General features: G+C 51.4%; 5 protein-coding genes across 5 annotated transcripts; 4 read left to right on the plus strand and 1 right to left on the minus strand.

Annotated features, from left to right (window-relative positions):
• Window positions 1–1,669: 1,669 nt before the first annotated feature.
• On the plus strand, window positions 1,670–2,119 carry AKAW2_30370S (uncharacterized protein; the record flags this gene model as incomplete). The annotated part of the gene is made up of 1 exon (XM_041686876.1): window positions 1,670–2,119. The coding sequence occupies one exon, from the start codon at window positions 1,670–1,672 to the stop codon at window positions 2,117–2,119; it is 450 nt and encodes a 149-aa protein (XP_041540817.1).
• A 1,169-nt stretch (window positions 2,120–3,288) lies between these two features.
• On the plus strand, window positions 3,289–4,316 carry AKAW2_30371S (sulfotransferase family protein; the record flags this gene model as incomplete). The annotated part of the gene is made up of 4 exons (XM_041686877.1): window positions 3,289–3,433; window positions 3,492–3,664; window positions 3,720–3,823; window positions 3,881–4,316. The coding sequence occupies 4 exons, from the start codon at window positions 3,289–3,291 to the stop codon at window positions 4,314–4,316; spliced, it is 858 nt and encodes a 285-aa protein (XP_041540818.1).
• Window positions 4,317–7,883: 3,567 nt separating this feature from the next.
• Window positions 7,884–10,135, plus strand: AKAW2_30372S (arylsulfotransferase family protein; the record flags this gene model as incomplete). Its single annotated transcript, XM_041686878.1, has 4 exons — window positions 7,884–8,006; window positions 8,110–8,238; window positions 8,294–9,788; window positions 9,846–10,135. 4 exons carry the CDS (start codon window positions 7,884–7,886, stop codon window positions 10,133–10,135), a joined length of 2,037 nt encoding a protein of 678 aa, XP_041540819.1.
• Window positions 10,136–11,522: 1,387 nt separating this feature from the next.
• On the plus strand, window positions 11,523–13,731 carry AKAW2_30373S (putative MFS transporter; the record flags this gene model as incomplete). The annotated part of the gene is made up of 3 exons (XM_041686881.1): window positions 11,523–12,495; window positions 12,543–12,724; window positions 12,775–13,731. 3 exons carry the CDS (start codon window positions 11,523–11,525, stop codon window positions 13,729–13,731), a joined length of 2,112 nt encoding a protein of 703 aa, XP_041540820.1.
• Window positions 13,732–14,037: 306 nt separating this feature from the next.
• On the minus strand, window positions 14,038–15,328 carry AKAW2_30374A (DUF292 domain protein; the record flags this gene model as incomplete). The annotated part of the gene is made up of 2 exons (XM_041686882.1): window positions 14,038–15,183; window positions 15,308–15,328. The coding sequence occupies 2 exons, from the start codon at window positions 15,326–15,328 to the stop codon at window positions 14,038–14,040; spliced, it is 1,167 nt and encodes a 388-aa protein (XP_041540821.1).
• Between the last annotated feature and the right edge of the window lie 542 nt (window positions 15,329–15,870).

Here is a 15,870-nt window from a genome sequence, read left to right on the forward strand (position 1 = left end):
ACGGATCATCTTGAGTTTGCCTCTTTGGTTCGGAAACGACTATTGCAGTAAAGTTGACGCCGTCCTCTTGCTGAGCCACCACCACACGTCACGTCGCAGGTGTTTGCGAGGTAGACAGACATCTGAAGTGGCCAAATTGGCAGCTGAGCAAGCGTCAGCAAAGAGGCCTATGTCACTTTGTCAGGTCTATTTGCGTCGCATGATACACTGACCAAATGCACCTGTTCTCATGGGCAAGTCGGGGAAATTATTCGCTCGAATATCTCCTGACGGTTAACCTTAGACAGCCCGTGCCTCGGGATATTGTGGGTACACAGCCTATACGGGCAACATATAATCCACTGTCAGAGTTGATCACATCCAAGGGTGGCGTTCCACGAGGAATCACACTATTGTATCTTTAATCTGGCCAGTTCGAGTCTAGAAATGCTTGCCCTGAAGGTTATTACCATGCACCGTTGCAATTGGCGCAGAGGGATAGAATCGATGAGGCTTGGACAAGTTACGCGGACGACGACGTGGAAGTGTACTGCCGCCACCAGATGGAGACAACCGTTCAAGCTCCAAGTCGTTCCACAGTGGAACAAAGGCACGGGTCGGTGTCAGGGCATCCGCACGGCAAGATTGTGGACACTGAACAGCACCGGAGTGGATGGTGTCAGGCTTTGGACTCGCAAGTCAAGCTCTAAGCAGACGCTTAGATTGCCTACCTGGGATACTCGAAACATGGTATCTGGCAAGAGCTTCCTTTTTCGTTTGTTGAACACCGTATAGGACCTTGATAGTTCGTAGAAAAGTTGTCGATCTTTCTCTAGATCCACAGTGAGATAGGACAAGTTCCAACACCGCTCTAAGCTCTCTTTCTCTGTAGTGGGATCAGGGTCATGTCCAACGCACTTGAATGCAATGTCCTGATTGTGACGGCTCATTTGCACGCACGCTTTACGGAGGCTTCCCGGAGAAGCTTGCTTTCATTGTCGCCGCAGATGTGGGGCTTCAATAGATGGATTCAGATTCGAGAGCCATATACTTTGCAGCTTGTGAGGACACAGATCCAGTTCGTTGCGGGCTGCTTCGAACGACCTGGACAGGCAGTAATCCACGTAGTCAGGAGTCATAGCGCCATGGTTATTGTTAGAGCGATCCAAGCGGTCTTCCACCGTCCGTCTGGCAATGGATCTGTATACCAACCACTGGAGGAAAGAAGAGTCGTCAAGATTAGATGCTCATGGTGTTGACCAGGATGAGAGACTAGCCGGATTGGGATAGCAGCACGGGAAGGAGTGAAATGGAGAGAACTAAGGAACTAATGCCACTCCCAGCCATGCTAATTACACACTACCTTTGTTACCCCATGCCGGCTTACAGAACAAGGAATCCATGGGTGAACATTCCATGTCCGAAGTATACACATCGACAAGACGACTCTGCAGGTCATACAGATCTCAAAGCAGAATGGGTGTGGTGGTAAACACCGCAGCTCAGCATATTTTGCAGAGATTTCCACCCTTACACCGCACAGGTAGGAATGCAGGGGCATACTCAGTATGATACGTAACAGAACAGACCCTGGAGTATGGTGGAGATGGAAGGAGAGGATACGTTTCAGGCCTTTTCTTTGCTTCGCATTTCGTAACTCGTACCATGTATGTATCCCTGAGCGGAGACCATGCTGGAAATTGACACGCACGGCTCTTTTTCTTTCCATCTTCATTTGTTCGAAGTAGAAAGGTTTCTACCATTATTTTCCCCTTTTTATTTTTACTTGCTGGGATGGCGTGGGTGGCTTAACATTAGCCCGGGCGGGGAGTGGCACTATCCAGCAACAGACGGAGAAATGTACGCGTCGTCAACTGTGGCTTCAACCAATGAGTGCGAGTCCGGGCACGGTTCGACAGCTGAGCCTATGAGGACAAGATCCAATCCAGAGAATCCAGAAGCTCAACGATCGACCGGCGAAACGCAGGCCTACGCGGCCGATCCCTGGGATGCAGCGACAGCCGGGCTTGGCATGTTTCCATCTTTCTCTTCTTCCCCTTCCCCTTCTGCTTCTTGCTTTTTGCTGGGAGCCCCGCCGCGCACCGCTGCTGGGTCTCCCGGAAGTCGAATTGATTCATGATTGATTCCCTGAATCCCCTCTCGCCTCCTGCTCGCTTGTGACTGGCCCAGCACCTCGGGTTCCCCCTTGGCGAGATTCGTGGAAATTCATCTGCTTCCTCATGTTGAGTGGAGGAGAACCAAATCCACCCCCTGACTATCCTTCTGGCTTTTTTGGGTGAACGTCAGCCGGTGACGTCTATTTTTCTGTCGGGTAATCCAAGGTTTCTTTTTTTGGGGGGAGAAGGAGGGGAGGGAGGGATGAATGGGTTTCCCTTCGGTTATACTTTGTACCCCAGGAGTACTACCCTACTCTATTATTGGCCCTACATTACTATCGACAAGGTGGTTTATCAATGTCACTTCCATCCTTGTGAGGAATGTGTGCAGAACGTGGGTTGAGCAACCGGCGGGTCTCCGCCGGCGAAAGGAAGGGATGGAGGGGATGGAAATGAAATATTGATTGCAATGAGGGAACAAGAATCACTCGATTCAAGGGGAGAAAAAGAAAAAAAAAAAAAACATAATAATTTTGACAACAGAATAGTATATTGAAGAAAGGAAATAAACGCACGCCGTTTCAGAAGTATTCATGTATCCAATGGTCCAGAGAAGTGGATGAAGATCCAAACGACCGGCCAGACCAATCCAAGGTTTCCGTCGCGGATTTCCCCAGAAGACAGGAAAGTTGCCACATTCAGTCTGGCCGTCATTTACTATTATTCAAAATATTCAAAATCCAGAAATTGCAAATAATTTAATTTACTCTTTCGGCGCAGAGGCGCCAAGGTGCTTTTCCTAGTCTGATCTTATTATTACCCTCCCACCATCGAGACTAGCCTTTCTGGGTCCTTCTGGGTTATCTACGACTCCATCACCTTGATTGTTCTTGATCTACTCCCGGGCTCCTTTTAATCTCTGCAACGCCTGCTCTGGAATCCACTTCTTTCTTTCTTCTCTTCCATTCTTTTCTCTTGTCTCTATCCTTGCCTGTCTGTCTGTCTTCCTCGGGTTGGATTCAGTTCGTCTTCTGTCCTTAGACCTGTTCCTTCCTTTGCGACCAGCGGTCCCTTGCAGAGTAACACCTTCATTACTACTACACTACACCCCCAGCGAGCCCCCGGGTAGTACATCCAGTTCGCGTTACTATACTACTTCAAACCACACATCTATCTCCGCCGATAATCCATCATGTCTTTGATTCACGCCGACAACCTGGCTCCCCAGCCAATCACTGATATCTTCACCGATGACACCTGCATCGACCGCCGCAAGTGCCACCGCACCGTGCCCATGAAGGTGCTGGCTCTGGGTGTGGGAAGAACCGGAACTGCTTGTAGGTGCTACTTTGGAGGCAGGCGACGGATTGCATGACTGACTGGCTCTGTGAACAGCCCTCCGCATTGCCCTCGAACGTCTGGGCTACGTCAAGACCTACCACATGATGTCCGCCAGTATGGAGAACCCTCCCGACTGCCTGATGTGGCACGATGCTCTCGCTGCCAAGTACGACGGTGTCGGCGAGTTCGGTAGAAAGGAATGGGATCAGCTTCTGGGAGACTGCCAGGTAGGTTGCTACTATAGATCACTCGCAACGAACTCGCACGCTGACTCTTTCAAAGGCAGTCTGTGACTGGCCTGCCTGTGCCTTTGCTAAGGAGCTGATCGAGGCCTACCCCAACGCCAAGGTCATTCTGACCACCCGTGATGTTGAGTCGTGGCATGCGTATGTTATACTCCTTCGTTCTGCGATCCAGAACATAGTCTAATTGATTCCCTATAGTTCCGTCATGAAGACCGTTTGGTGGCGTGTCTCCGACCCCGAGCACAAGTTCGTTTCGAACTTCAGCTGGGCCGCTAGCATGTACTACCCCATGCTCAACAAGTTCTTCCAGACCTTCTTCCGCGGCGACTTCCCCAACAAGGGCAAGCAGGTCTACCTTGACCACGTTGAGGAGGTCCGCAGCCTGGTTCCTCCCGAGAGGCTCCTCGAGTACAAGATCGGCGAGGGCTGGGGCCCGCTTTGCGAGTTCCTGGGTGAGGAGGTCCCCGACACTCCTTTCCCCCGCGGTAACGACATGGCCGACTTCTTCAAGCGCTGCCGCGGCCGCAACAGGCGCCAGATGCTGAACGCCGCTCTGCAGGCTGTCACCATGGGTGGTGCTCTGCTGGCGACCGGCTTGGTTGCTACCATGGCCTTCAAGCGTTTCTCTCGGTAGATGCGCTTGCTTGCTGCCTGGTTCTTTGAATTTCCTTCGCTTTTTCCCTTTGCAGCATGCGCTGGGCGCCAATGCTGCGGGTCTTTGCTTTATTTTCCCTAATTATTCCCAAAACTGCTTTTCTCATGTTGATATATACCGATGAGCGTACCACCTTCTCAGGGGTATTTGTTGCTAATACTGTGCACTGATGTTCTGCTATTTCCTTGGCTCTTGGCTGGGTTTCTCACTCTATGGCTTACAGTGGGGGGGATTTTCTTGGCTATGTTGGTTAGACTTATTGCGCAGGGACCGGTCTTGGATTCTTGTTGCCTGGCGTAGATGGAGTCGACGAGAGATGAATATAGATTATTTAGCCTATGAGCATGGTTGCTTCCGTATGGTGTATTCTTGGCCGGGGGTTTGTAATGTGTAAGTAATCTGTAGGCGAGCCTCGGCATGCGGTCCAACCACCCTTCCCCCTCGTCCTCGCACGGTGGAAGGCGCCGAGCATCCGTCTTGGCCTGCATAGGGAGTTGTCGCGCGCCCTACAAGGCCATGGCGGTCGCTGACATGGGCTGTGCGACTTCAACCCGTTGTGCTTGGCACGTCCTCGGCGGGCGCGGTTCCCAGCCCAATCCAATCCTTGTCATACTCATCACACAGCCTTGTATGTATGCGAGCTGAGCCTGGCGGTAAGCAGAGCGTTCATAATGCTCATTGATCAGATACTAACTCCGCTCGGTGCTTCGGGCTTGCTTACAGCAGATCTATCGACCAAGATGCATGCATAGGGCGCCCGCCCAGCGCATGACGGGAATTAAACCAGCCATACCAATGAGCAGTACGCAGTAGATACTCACTGCCAGTTGGCAACAACAAAGTACAACATACAATCAATCCTAATGCGCAATGTCAAGCAGCACATGGAGCATAAACCAATAAGCCTAGCATAAATCACTCAAATAGATTCCGACTACTTCCAATCAGCAAGTTGGTTGGTCGGTTGGTCAGCGAATTATGCACGCCATGACTCTCAAAAATGAGCGGCTCCTATACCCGCCGCCTCCGCCGCCTAAACTTGAAGCTGTGCTGCGACGAAAGGGGTGCTGGTGTGGTGTGGCGGCGCCTATTAATAGAGTTCCGCTGATACAGCCAAGGATTCGGAGATGAGAGTGCAGCGCTTACGTTCCAAGGCAAGTGTGTGTGTGTGTGCGTATGAACCTGTCTAAAATTAACGTTATATACGTAGAGTGTTTACTTGTGTTGTGTTGTGCTGTGATGCATCCAATGCAGCATAAGGAAAGTACATTACATGTTCTGCAAGCGCCAGGATTCAAATGTCTCTGTGTGACCCGTGATCCGGTGTCGTATTCGTTTAGTATTTTTGTTTCGTTTCTGTCTCTTTTGTTTTGGACTACTGGATTGCTGCCAAGCCATTCAGGCACTGTTTATTGTTGGGGTTGTCTCCATTGTTCATTTCGCTTTCCTTTTCACGTAGATGACTAAGCGTGACAGGCTCAATGTTGAATACGTTAGTAACAGCCAGCCATGACATTCTCAACTACATGCATAACTACTTATCTACCTTTAAACCATAAAACCCTCCAAGCAAGAACTATCTACAAAATAGGTGAACAAGAATCCTATCCCCTACCACAGCCGGGAGCCCTGACTAGCACTCCAATTCCGGCCCGGCAAATAATTTACCTACCTCGACTAGACAGGTACCTAGCTAGTGAAAGGCCCAGCCCATCAACTAATCAATCAATCAAACTAAAAGAGTGGAGAATCTCCTTCCTCGCAACTCCACCAGTTTTCTCTTTCTCCTGCTCCAACCACAACCGTGGCGTGACGTGGCGTCGGCATGGGTCCCTCCCCCCTTCTCTCAGTTCAGTTCCCCTTGGTCTAGCCTGGACATGAAATCCATGAAATTTTGCCTGTGGCAGCGTGGCGACTATTCCTGATTGGGCGTTAGGTTCGGCGTTAACGAAACACACCCGGTTGTTGGTTCCATGGTTTACCGGGTCCGTACGGATGTAAATATACCCCCCGGTAATGGGTTACGTGTGTGTGTGTGTGTGTGTGTGTGTGTGTGTGTTGTATCTATCTTTATCTCTAGTAAGTCAGAGTAATTAGTGGTGTTATTTGAAGGGTTCAAGGGAGGATCTAATTATCTATCTAGTGGCGGCTGCTTTTATTAGCTAGCTGGAACGGTGGTTCAATTGGTGCTGTGATTTGTGCTAGTTGGGATGTGAGGACTGGCGTGGATTAGACTAGATGGGGTTGGGGGAGGCACTACGTGGAGGGGGTACGTATGTTCTCTCTCCGCAAGTTGGTACGTAGTACTAATCTACACCGTAGCTGTGAGCTGAGGACAAAGTAGATGGGGATTCAACTCTTTGCTTGTTATACCTTTCATGGCGCCAATTCTTTTGGTTGCTGTTGTGGTGTGATATTCATTAATTTCATTATTATGTTTTGGATTCGTTGGAGCACTTGAATGCGGTGCTGCTGCTATACAAAAGGGGCAATGTTGCTGTAGACGAAAAGCTCTATTCATAGAGAGATAAAATGAGGATGGTCAGGAGGTCATGTCTACGTAGTACTTCAACGTGTTCTGGAAATAAGTGCCCGAACTAAGCATTAGGATAGACAATTCTCCTACTTACGAGGCAGGTGCCAAATGCGCCACAAAGATCGCCTATCTTTGCGCAACGCGATGACGATTAGAGTTATGGAAATTGACAACCTCTGTAGTTATCTTGCTATCACTATACTATACCTTGGAACACATCTCTCTCTGACAGACCGAATCATTATCTGTCATATGTCGGTATGGACCAACACACACTGCTGCCTCTGTATGCCATGCCAACTGTGCCTCTGCGTCTGAGGTATGGAGATTTCAATCCCTGCTGCTGCTGCACGACTGCAATAAACATGAACAGCCAGTGCCAGATTGGGGTGGGGATCTTTATCCTGTCCCCGCTCCGATCAACCAATGGCGGTTTGTAGCCACTACATTTCCAGAACTCCGGCTCTCCATGGCTAATCCACATTGGGTGTCATCGTACGTTGGCCGGGCTTGGCATGACTCCACCGACGAAACGAGGAAATCGGGTGTAACGAACTGTGGCCAGCCTGAAGCATAAAGCAGGATTGCCAAACGTTATCTCCGGCGGTTTGCGGGCAAAAAAAGCAGACCAGAGGGGAAAGAAAGAGGATTCAAACAGAAGGAGAGGAAGAAAGTCGAGAGCGTCCTGTGGTCCTTGTTTCGCCGCTTTCGTCTCCTCTACTATCACTCTCTCTCCCTCTCGCCCTCTCTTCCTCCCTTTATATCATCAACCGCTGATCCCTTCCCCTACTCTCCCCCGATCTTCCCCCATTCTTTCATCCCTGTATACATACTTCGGTACATACCTTGACACCCCGATCAGGTGGCCCTGCATTGACTGTGGGATTTTCTCGCCATCTGAATCTGTTTTTCATCTTTCATCGACATTCCTTTTTCTCTGTTTCCCTCTCGCTCATTCGATCTTCCTATCAACTTCCGAGCTCACTCCGAGCAAGTGATGTAAAGAATCCATGGTGGCCTTCACTCATATCGCCGGGGGATCGGCTCCGTCCTCCATAGTCGCCTGTGTGGCACTATTATTACTCGCATGCCTTCACACTGTCGTCGCAGAGATCGATTCGGTCTTTAAATCCGTGAGTTGCGCCCGCTTTAGCGTTATTGCAGCTGCTTGCACGCAATAGTAGCCAAGATGTTCGTCACCCGGATCGCTAACCTTGTCTCGACGTCCACCTGCAGCGACCCGATCTCTATCCTCCAGTCCTTACTTTGGAACATAGAGTTCCCGACAAGCTAAGCCCGGGTTACATCTTTGTCGGCCCGTATGAAGCGTCCAATTCCGGCCCGTATATCTATGATGATGAGGGGGTATGCTTCTGATATTCCCGCCCGAGTGTATTGTATGGTGTTGACCATGTTATAGAACCTAGTCTGGAGCGGCTGGGGTAACTCGGGCCCCGGAAATGCCCACGGCATGCACGTTTGCAAATACAAGGGAAAGGATCACTTGTGTTTCTTTCAGGGTGTTCAACAGAACGGGTATTGTCGAGGTCATGGAGTCATCATGGATGACCACTATCGCATCGTCCGAACCGTGGTTCCCGGAGGCGGCATGGCATCCAGCGATATGCACGAATTCATGCCTATCAATGACGGCAAGACTGCCTTGATGACGGTCTACCAGCAGCGACAGTTCGACATGTCCCCGTGGAATGTGAAATCCGGCATGGGATGGGTGATGGAGAGTATCTTCCAGGAGGTGGATGTGGAGACCAACGAAGTTCTGTTCGAGTGGAAGTCCCTCGACCACGTCGACCCTTCGGATGCCTACACCTGGCCGAGTCACACGGATACTTCGGGCACTGGGCTGGACCCGCGCTCGCCCTGGGATTACTTCCATATCAACTCGATCGACAAGAACGCTGACGGCGATTATTTGATCTCTTCGCGCCACACGTGCGCGATCTACAAAATCTCCGGCAAGGATGGATCTATCATCTGGCGGTTGCACGGAGCGCATCCCACCTTCAAGAACATCAACTTCAGTTTTTCGCAACAGCACGATGCGCGGTGGCTTGGTGAAAACTCCACCCACACGCTGCTGTCTCTGTATAACAACGGGTTCAATGGTTTCAACCGCACCCACGACTTCTCCTCGGGCATGATTATCTTGATCGATCACCAAGATAACACCGCCACTCAGCTGCACGACTACTCTCCTCCCGGGAAGACCATGATCAGCTCCAGCCAGGGTAACATGCAAGTCCTTCCGAACAAGAACGTATTCATTGGGTGGGGTAACAACGCCTATGTGTCGGAACATGACGAAGAAGGCAATGTACTGCTCTGGGGCTACATCGACAAGGATCGCATCATGAACTACCGGGCACAAAAGTTCGAATGGGATGGAATGCCTACCGACGTGCCGGCTCTCTGGACGTACTCGCAATCTACAGACACCTTCTCTCCGACGACGTTCTACGTCAGCTGGAACGGGGCTACGCGTGTGAAGTACTGGCGGTTCTACGGCGCGACCAACTCGACTGGCCCGTATATGCTCATCAAGCAGACCGAAAAGAGAGGATTCGAGACGAGCTACTCGGCACCGCACTTCTACCGCTGGACCTACGCGGAGGCGGTAGATGTGGAGGGCAAGGTTCTGGGCAAGTCGCGCAGCATGTTCACCTTCACGCCGTCGCCCGATCTCCAGGGTTATTGTGGCCGGGAGTCATGTGAGAATGCGCAGACGTATGGAATGCCTGGCGAGGAGGGCGCTGGACCTGCGATTCCCCCGGCTGGAATCAACACCGTTCCTTGGGTCGATCCTGATCACCCTGATGCACACTTCGATTGGGGTCAGACCGGGGATGATGAGGATGAGAGTGAGAGCGGGTCCGGCAATTTGAAGAGTGTTTATGGTAAGCGGCCTCCAGCTGACGGCAGGAAGAATAACCCCGCTGACTATCGTAATTTAGATAACAACGTGGGATGGATCGCCCCCGTCTTCGGCTTTGTCGTGGCCATCGTGGCCATCTATACGATCATGCGGATATACCGGCGCCAACAGCAATTTAGCCGGGTGAAGGAGAGGGCATCGACGGAGAGTGTCGATAGGATCGAGAGGTCCAAGCCCTGGACGGAATCGGAGGAGACGCCGTGGTGGCATTGGCGACGCTGGACGAAGTCACAGGAGCCACCGCGGTATTTTCCGTTGGCAGAACAACGGAGTCCATCCTGGCGAGCAGAAGGACATTATGTGCGATAGATAGATGCACATTATAATAAGTGTGATTATTGATGTGCTTATAAATGAATATAAAGATAAATATTAAACTTGTATAAACAAAAAGTCTTCCCGTTTTCCAATTCAAACATACGATCCATCTCCTTGAACCTTGGAACCATACCATACAGCGGCTAATACACGGGACGGTCATCGGCTGACAGTACATACATACATAGCAAAGCCGAGCAAAGCGGCAACGAGCCATAGAAATGCATGACGCCGACAACGAGTACAAAGTTAACTAGTAGCTTACTACGTAGTTTTTAGCTGACAGGAAAGAAAAACTGACTCGTGCGGACGCAGCCCCGAACCAACAACCGAAACTGCATGTCACTTTCCGTCACTCGCTACTACTTTTATCTACGCATCGAATTGCGTACGTCTGATCTGAAGGCTTTGATCTCTGACGTCTGACGCAGCCTGCATAACTTTCGTTTAGACAGACAAAAAAAAAAGTTTTCACCTGCCCCATGCACATCAACTAGCGGAGAGGTCGGAATTGATGCTACGTAGTCGACTTTCTAAAAGACGCATGGATGGGGGGGTTTTGTTTCAAGGGAACGGGAAGGGAAAAGAGTTCAGGTCGTCTGGATGAGACGCTGGTGAGGGTCTGTTTAGCCGGGGAAAGAGATAAGTGGAAGTATCATCCTAGTCCTATCTAGTTACTACGTATGTAGAAAGAGGAAGAGAGAGAGTGGGTATCAATTGTGTCGAAACTCGAAACAAAAGTGCCAAAAAAGAAAAGAGGAAAATTCAACGGGGGAGATAGAATGAATGCCAAGACGCCAAAAGGCCGGACGAGGAAGGAACGGACGAGTTGAGGTGGAGAACCGACGAAAGAGTCGTCGCAAGCTCGGGGATTCGTTGCCGATCCGAATGAAGAATAAAAAAGAATTTAAGAAAAGAAAAAAAGTTTTTTTTTTTTTTCCTTTTTTATTTTAATCATTTTTTTAATTTATTCGGCTTATTTTAGTTTCACGAGTCATTTCCTCTTTGGGCGTATACTTCATTAATTTCCATTCAGTAACAATCAGTTGTTCAGTACATCCAGTAAGTTGTAATTCCCAGTTCTTACTGAGTACGGCAGTTCTCCTGATGGTCGTCTCTGTCTAGTCTTCCACTCTCTCTCTCTCTCTTCACGATCTTCCCTTTCCATTCCTTTCTTCTTCTCTCTTTTTCTCCCTCTCTCTTACTTCCTATTCTCAGTCTCTCATTCTCGCTTCTTCTCTTTTCGTGGATCCCGATCTGACCTGACCTAAACCAAACCATCAAGCCCCGGTCCGGCCCCTCCCTTCCTTCTTGTTCTTCTCCAGTACCGTGGGCTGCCCTATCATCATTCGCCGCCCCCCCAAAAGGTAACTCTCCAATGCCTGCGCCAAAATCCGGCTCTCAAGGAACCGCCGGGCGTCCGTCGCTACCCTCTTTATCGCTCTCCTCCACCACCCCTTCCTCGGCCATCTCTACTCCAGCGGCCACTCCCAACCCCCTCTCGGCCACCTCCTCCTCCTTCGCCCAAGCCTCTAAGAGCCGGAATGCTCGTCATACCCGAGCCACTTCCTGGACATCCGGTCACGATCAAGGCGGCGAACCCGACCCCGCGGACTTTACCTCTTCTCAACAACGTCGTCGCCGAGAATCCAACATCTCGTTAGCTGACGTCTCTGAGGGCTCTTCCGGCCGCTACGACGACGATTACGACGATAATCGCTCTCACACCAACATGGCCGTGAGGAACACTTCCTTCGACTGGGGTCCTGGACACGCTCGCAGTCGCTCTCATTCCTACAGCCAGCCACAGATGTCTCTCCTACAACCTCAAGAACTGGCCGACTCGTCGGCTCCCCGGCCTCGTCCAGCACCCGTTACATGGATGTCCCTTCCGCGCAAAGGGCAGTTGGCCCTGTTGGGTCTCTGTCGTGTCTTCGACTTCCTCCAGATTGCCTCCCTGCAAGCTTACATGTTCTACCAACTGAAATCCTTCGATGAGAACCTCTCCGACGCCGATGTCTCCACCCAGGCCGGTATCCTCCAGGGTGCCTTTACCGCCGCGCAATTTGCAACAGCTATCCCTTGGGGCCGTGTCGCCGATGCAGAATGGGGTGGTCGCAAGTTTGTCTTGCTGGTTGGTCTTATTGGTACCGCGTTGTCCTGTCTGGGTGTTGCCTTTTCGACGTCGTTCGCGCAGGCCGTGTTCTGGCGTTCTTTTGGCGGTGCCATCAACGGGACGGTTGGTATTATTCGGACCATGATCGCGGAGAATGTCAAGGAGAAGAAATACCACTCGCGCGCGTTCCTGATTCTGCCTATCGGGTTCAACGTCGCCGCGTTGTTCGGACCTGGTAGGTACCCTGCTGTGATGTTTGTGGCTACAGCTAATTTCTTTTAGTGATGGGTGGTATGCTGGCTGATCCGGTCAAGGCGTATCCTCGACTCTTCGGTCCTGATTCTTCTTTCGGCGGCGCCGACGGTGTGCAGTGGCTCATTCGCTACCCGTATGCGCTGCCCATGCTGGCGAATTGCATTTTCCTGACATTTGCTGCGGTCTGTGTCGCCATCGGTCTTGAAGAGGTATGTTTTCTGTTGAAATCTGCTATGCGCACTGCTAACTGACTGCACAGACTCTGGAAGCTTGCAAGGGCAAGCCCGGTCTGGGCGTGTTCTCGATGCGCATCTTCGCTCGCGGCATCCGGGCCATCGTTCCTTCGAACTCTCCGCTGTATCAGAGACTGCCATTCGCGGACTACGACGAGGCTGGTCCTCTGCTGAACCGCAGAGACCCGGCCGAGAGCTACGAGATGGAAGAGAAGGCGACCAAGGCAAGCCGTCAGGCTCGCACTTTGCCTTTCCGCCGGATCTGGACCAAGAACGTGCTGTGCACGCTGTTGGCGCAGGCCTTCTTCGACTTTCAGATGGGTGCTTTCAACAATCTCTGGTTGCTTTTCCTCTCTACCCCGCGTTATGATGCCAACGACCCTGCCAGTCCGGTCCAGAGACTGCCCTTTATCTTCACTGGCGGTCTGGGCATGCTGCCACAAAGTGTTGGTTTCGCTACTGCCATTCTCGGTGTGATTGGCATGCTTCTCCAGTTCACCATTTACCCCAGCATCAACAACCGTTTGGGCACGGCCAAGAGTTACCAGTACTTCTTGACCCTTTTCCCTCTGGCGTACGCATTCGCGCCATACATTGCTCTTGCTCCGTCGTCCGCACCCCCGCCGGGCCAGGCCAACGGCGGATGGGTGTGGTTCTCCATCATTGTGGTCTTGTTCCTGCAAGTGACGGCACGAACCTTCACTCTTCCCACCTCCATCATTCTCCTGAACAACTGCTCTCCGCACCCGTCAGTGCTCGGCACCATCCACGGCATCGGCCAGTCCGTGTCCTCGGCGTTCCGTACCATTGGACCGATCTTTTCCGGATCGTGGTACGGCTACGGTCTGGAGATGGGCATGGTCGGATTCGCCTGGTGGCTGATTGCATTGGTGTCGGTGTTTGGCTGCGTGGCAGCCATCTTTGTCTACGAAGGTTCCGGACATGAAGTCTTCCTCCCCGGTGAGGAAGAAGAGCGGGACTAAGTCTTGCTTGTTTTATTTTCTCATATCACTGCACAGGCGTTAGAGTTGCTTCTTGTACATATATATAATGGACCCATTGCATAGCGGTGTCCGGTCGTGTGCTTTGGATTTTGATCTGGTTTGGGATGGTTCAGCGGTTGCTGTTGATATATTATACCTGTTGTTACATTATGCATTGGATGATGAAAGAGAGAACAGAGAGGATAGATAGACGGATGCATGCATGCATCTAATAGAAGTTTTGCTCGTGCTTATCATCATAACATCGTAACTGTTAATGTAGTGAGTATAGAGGGAATGTGCATGTCACCGTCTCAACGCCGCAAACCGTCTCGTCAACTCATCCAACTCGGGTATATCACTCTTCGCCGGCTTCGACTGCCTTGCCTCTTTAGACACATCCTCCTCCCCAGGCACCTTGACCTTGGGATGCAAATTATCCACCCTCGGCCCCGGCGGCGCCACACTCACCGGACTCTTTCCCTCGGAATATAGCCCCCGCGGCGGCGTTGCCTTATTCAACTCCATTGTCTCGGATGCCCGTCGCACGTCATTCTCACTATCACCAGACTGACCAATCTTCCTCGGCGTAGACGGCAACTTCACATCCCCATCACCATCACCATCATCCCTGTCCTCATCCTCCACAAAACTCGGCACATCCCCCTCCGGCGAAGCAACAGACCCATCCGGCCAAGTAACCCCATATGCCCTCGCAATCTCGACAAGATAACTCTCCACCAACTCCTCCGAAGGCGGCTTCACCCTCAACCCCCTCACCAACCGTTCCGGAACCTTCACCTCCTCCAGCTTATTCTCCTGCGCCAGCATCATGAAATCCTTCCCCCATCGATCGCTAAGTAATCCCCGCAGGATCGTCATTTCCCGAATATCGTGCGGGAACCGCGCATACGAGTAGAATATCACTGCCGCTGCTTCGTCGAGGGCTGGGTCGATGTAGCCTTCTTTTTCCACTGCGGCGCCTGCTTCTTCCCCACCACCGCTTTCAGCTCTTGCTTGTTCTGCTGCTGCTGCTTGTGATGTACCGGTGGTTTGTTGTTGTTGTTGTTTCCGCCCAAACCCCCAAAACGAGAACCCTGAGCTTTTCCCCTCTGCACCACCTTTAGATGATGATGAAGAAGAAGAAAGATGGCGTTGCGCCTCCCCACGCGCTCTACTCCGCGCGCGCGCCCCCTTCTCCCCAAAGGCAGATTGATCGAGGAGATTCGCCCGCGCGAGAAGTAGTTCGCAGTAGAGCTCGACCATCTCCATTACTTCGACGGCGGTGTCGGTCGCGATTACATTCTCGACGCGGATGCGGGCGCTCGTGGAGCGGTTCTCGGCTAGCAGGGTGGAGAGGTCGCGCCGTTGGACGACGGAGCTGGCGGTGTCTTTTTTTTGGAGTAGGCGGAGGCGTGGGATTAGGAGGTGGAGGGTGCTGGTTAGTTTTGCCTGGAGGATTGAGAGGAGTTGTTAGTTTGGGGGTTGGAGGGGTGGAGGGGTGCGGGGATGAGGGTGGTGGATTGGGGGGTGTGGATGGGATGGGAGGGCATGGAGAGAGGGGAGGAGGGCGTACTGTTTGTGGTGAGGGAGGCATTTTGGTGGTGGAGGTGGTGGTTGTTGTTGTGGGTGTGGTGGTGAGTGTGAGTGTAGAGAATAGAGGGAGGTGGTGAGGAGATGATGATGATGTTAGGCAGTGCAGGTGGAGGTGGAGGTGGGCCGATTGGCTTCCCGCTTTGGCATTGACACAGGCTACTAACTCCGTACATCTTTCTCTTTCTACTTTATCCAGTTCATCACTACTCCACTTTGCTTGTGGGTATTGGGTTGCTCCTTTGGATTAATCTGGACATTCTTCTTAATTGCACTGCTACTCGTTCAAATAGAGATGGAATCTGACTGTTCAATTGGAATTCGTACTAGTGAATGCGGGCTGTTCTATCCTCTACCCTATGATTATCATGCTAAGTGGCACTTGGCACTTGGATTACAGATTAATGACTATATTAACAGTAAACATTATCAATAAATGCTCATCAATCAAGCATGTACAAGAACGTCAATCATAAGGGTATAAAGTATAGTGTGAAAAAGGTGCCCATCAGAAGTGAACCAAGAAAAATGATGGTGAGTATGCGA

The sequence above is a fragment of the Aspergillus luchuensis genome, chromosome 3 (assembly GCF_016861625.1).
Source record: "Aspergillus luchuensis IFO 4308 DNA, chromosome 3, nearly complete sequence".
NCBI classification, from domain to species: Eukaryota; Fungi; Ascomycota; class Eurotiomycetes; order Eurotiales; family Aspergillaceae; genus Aspergillus; species Aspergillus luchuensis.